The sequence below is a fragment of the Onthophagus taurus genome, chromosome 8, assembly GCF_036711975.1.
Source record: "Onthophagus taurus isolate NC chromosome 8, IU_Otau_3.0, whole genome shotgun sequence".
NCBI lineage: Eukaryota > Metazoa > Arthropoda > Insecta > Coleoptera > Scarabaeidae > Onthophagus > Onthophagus taurus.
The window spans coordinates 7,283,468-7,287,621 of NC_091973.1; the positions used below are offsets into that span (position 1 = coordinate 7,283,468).

The window sequence follows — 4,154 nt, forward strand, 5'->3', positions numbered from 1 at the left end:
AGTAAGATTACATTTAGTTCCTAATTCTCGAGAGGCTTCTTCTTCTGCGCATTTTCTTAAGTGCTCCATTACATCATTGTCAATAAGCAATTAAATGCATTTCCCACTTTCCTCTTCATAATATTTCGTTTGGCATATGCTGTCGGGCCTAGAACCTAAAATATATAAAAATATTATAAATTTATATATAATATTATATTTCTATTTCTTGCCAAACTGTACCATCAGCCGCAATTTCGGTGCATCGGTCTTCCACATCACTTTTTTTTTTGAACTCGATAACGGTCTTTTTCTTTTTTGTCCTCAAGTAGTATCTGGTCTTCTTCTCCATTCACTTTTAAATAAAACACAATAAATTGTAAAAAATTCTTTATTTAATTAAAAAAATGGTGAGCCAAAATTATTACACCAAACAAGCAAGGAAAAAGTTGAATAAATCAAAATTTTTACTACTCTTTTTTGGAGTGTTCCGGTTTATGAATGGAAAAATCTAACCGAACGTAAATGATAACAACTACAAAGAGTGCATACAAAGCTAAAGTTAGCAAAATAGGTTCGTGAAGTAACAACAAAGGTTGCCAATTATAAATAATTTCTAAATCTTGTATATGTTGCTCAACGAGATTTGTTTTTCTTATATTAATCACTTTCCTTCCCATGGTATCCAAATATTTATGAGTAACAGTGTCAGGAAGGCGTTCAACATCGTACGGCAAATTTAATTTAATATTTTGAACTCCAATCGGCAAAACGATGCTCGTTTCCAATTCCTTAACATACATATCATCAAAAACGTGATCCAAAAGGCGCATTCTCAACAAATATTGTCCAGAAGCCGATTTCATTAAATATTGATAACTCGGGACGCTATATCCTAAAGTGTAAGAACTTTTCCATCCTCCAAAAAGAGGAAATCTTGGGCGCAACTCCAATTCAATCCAATCCTTCTTAATACGAACTTGCGAAGTTGAAATGTTTCCATTGCTATCCCGATAATAAATGCTATGGGCTGCAGCTGGTAAAGCTGTATGATAAGATTTGATGCTATGGTGGGATCCACTTGTATCTCTTTGATAATCATAACGTGAAAAAGCCCCTTTTAATTTCGCGCCTGAATGCAAAATTTCAATATTTTCTTGTACGGCTATGTTACCCCAATGAGAAATTTCAATTAATCTTTCGATGCGGGTTACCGACAAAAACGGCGCGTTACTTTCAAAATGAACAGTCATTTGATCATGGGTTAAACTTTCTATGTTATGATAAGGCCCATAATTAATTGTAGAATCAGATTGGCTCACCGGTTTTAATTTTGTGTAACTCTCAATTGCGCGAGAATTTAATGTTAATGTTGTACTTTGTTTGGTGGTTTTATAAGGTGAATAAAAATAATGACTCCCAAAATAGCGTACCAATTGCCTATCTTTTTGGGTGATTGATACAGGATAAGGCGTTAAAGCGTTGGTGTAAACGTATTCGATGACCACATTGGTAGTACGTCCAGCATTTAATGGCGAATTTAATTTTACTTTGTAGATATCCTCACCATCCTTAATCTTCGTCAATTTCAACTCGGTTTTATCGGAATCTCGGGCTGAGATGAACGAAAGTGATCCGATGGTGTTGGGTTCTGTGTAAACGTGGAAAGCCAGCACGGGATCGGTGCCGGTATTTTCTAAGGTTATAGTTGAGGTTATCTTCACTAATTGTGATGAGAGGTCGATTATTCTCTCGATGTTTTTATTTACCAGGTTCTTATTTATCGATTCTGATTGCGATGAACCGCACAAAACGGCTAAAACCACGAGAAACGTCCACATTTTTAAAGGTTGTAAAAATTTCTACATCCAAATAGTTTACACGTCAAAGTTTCGATGAAGGGAGTGACATTACCGACATTCACCTTTCTTAATATCGACTTTTTTTAAAGCATTTATTTATTTTTTTTAATTTGTATTTATTTTTCGAAATGATTCCAATTAATTTTAATCAATTAAAAGAGTTTATTATAAAAGAATACATTGTTAAATCGCAACGATGTGTAAAGAAATCTTGAGATGGTGGTGCCATCTATTAATAAAGGCAAAAACTGGAATTAGTTACTTCTTTTATTTATTCAGATTTAATATGTCAAATTATTTAAGATTAACGATCCTAACCGGTAGTGTTTCGAAAGAATTTTTAGTATGGGCTTAAAAAAATTAATTTATTACTTAAATAGCAAATTAAAGATTTTGAGAAAAATCTCTTTCTTGCAATTTCAAATCTTGCGTCAAATAACCTCAAATGTCACGAACGAGTTGATTGAAAATTAGCTAGCACAATCAACTAGTACAATAGTGTATGAAGTCAGTGCAATTTTAGACATTTTCTAAGGAATTAGAATTTGGCCAATGAACATTCAGACATTTTCTTGCCCTTTGCAATGTTGGCTAGACATCGAGAATACCTAAAGTTTGTGAATCCTCATGCCTAATGTATTAACACGTTGACTGCCACGACAATTTTCAGGATTCCTGTCCAAAAAGACAAATTAATTTTATTATGTTATACTGTTATAAACTCTAAATTAGGGTTAATATAAATAATCAAAAAGCGTAGGGAATGTGTTTTTTAGAAAATAACGATCATACGAATTATCTCGTAGTTGGCTTCTGTTACAAAAAACTCTTCGCAGAAGCCAATTACGAGTTAATTCGTACATACCAAACACGTTTCGACTTGTCGCTTGATGCGTCTAACTTCGTCAGTAGAAAATCAGATATAGTGGAGTGCATTACATTTTTACGTCTTTCTTGAGTGTGTATTTTTATAATTTTTATTTATAATTAATATTATTAATTAATTATAAATATCTCAATATGGATAAGAAACGACGACGGACTGAAAAACAAGTTGATTTTTACGACAATCCCAGGAGTGCGGGAAGTTAGCCCCCCATTTTTTGATTTTTAAATTTTTTATTATTGTTCTAGATTGTTCTAGAGTTGTTCTACATTGTTCCAAAGCAGGTTTTTTGACTAGCCCCCCATTTTTGGAAAAATCTAATTTTCTTTGTTGTTCTGGGTTGTTCTAGTTGTTCTAGTTATTGTTCTAGAAAATCAAAATTATGGGATACAGCATTACGAAGTTATAACTAAAAATAGGTTTGGCCGCCGAAATGTCTAGTTGATTGCTGTGACCATAGTTTTTCTATTATCAATTCCATATTACAAATATATACTTATTATAGCTAACGCAATCTGGAACAGCTATTATTTTCACTAGAACAACTTTCTAAAGGGCACTTTACTCTTTGAAAATTAAAGTTTTTGTTTGTTCTAGATGTGTTTTACGTTTAACATGGACATTAATTTTGCAAAATCACATATTTTTTGTTGCTCTAAATTGTTCTTGTTGTTCTAGGTACTTAAAATGTTTATTTAATCACTGCGGCTTTAGTTCTTTTAAAGTTTCATATTAAAAATTTGACTTACAACAATTAAAACAATTCAGAACAGCTGTTATTTTCACTAGAAAAACCTTAAATTTGAGTTATTGTGATATCGGACAGGTTTTGTTGAATCAGTCTACCCAACCTTTAATATAATAATAGTTTTAAAAAATTAACAAATATGGAATAACCTGACCATCTAATATCCTAAAAATCACTTTCTCTTTAAAGTTATAATAATAAAACATAAGTTGCGATGTAAAGTGTATTTTATTTTGCAAAACTAAGTAATAAATTAATAAATAAACTAACAAAAGTAGGTTGGGCTGCCAAAATGTCTAGCTGATTGCTGTGACCATAGTTTTTCTAGTTTCAGTTCCATATCACAAATATATACTTATTATACCTAAGCAATCTGGAACAGCTAATATTTTCACTAGAACAACTCTATAAAGAACACTTTACTCTTTGAAAATTAAAATTTTTGGAAGTTTCAGTTAGTAATTCTTTCATAAGTTCATAAGTAAGTTTCATTAATATCTATTTCAATAAAAAATATATTGTTCAAAATACTTGCGGATTCGACAGCATATTTCATAGTTTAGCATTTGCCCGTACACACAATTCATTTAGAAATCATTGAGAATGTTTGCACAGATTGCTTTAGTTTCCTAAAATTATTTTTAAAAACCGGTTCTAGTAAAGCAACATATAAAAAAAG

The 4,154-nt window shown here is 31.5% G+C and overlaps 1 protein-coding gene across 1 annotated transcript; it reads right to left on the minus strand.

Moving 5' to 3' along the window:
* Positions 1–356: 356 nt before the first annotated feature.
* LOC111421592 (dolichyl-diphosphooligosaccharide--protein glycosyltransferase subunit 1) lies at positions 357–1,889 on the minus strand. The gene has a single exon (XM_071198446.1). It carries the CDS (start codon positions 1,818–1,820, stop codon positions 450–452), a length of 1,371 nt encoding a protein of 456 aa, XP_071054547.1. The 5' UTR covers positions 1,821–1,889; the 3' UTR covers positions 357–449.
* Positions 1,890–4,154: the final 2,265 nt, after the last annotated feature.

Coding starts and splice junctions, on each gene's coding strand:
- LOC111421592 (XM_071198446.1), bottom strand. CDS start 1,820: ATGTGGACGTTTCTCGTGGTTTTAGCCGTTTTGTGCGGTTCATCGCAA.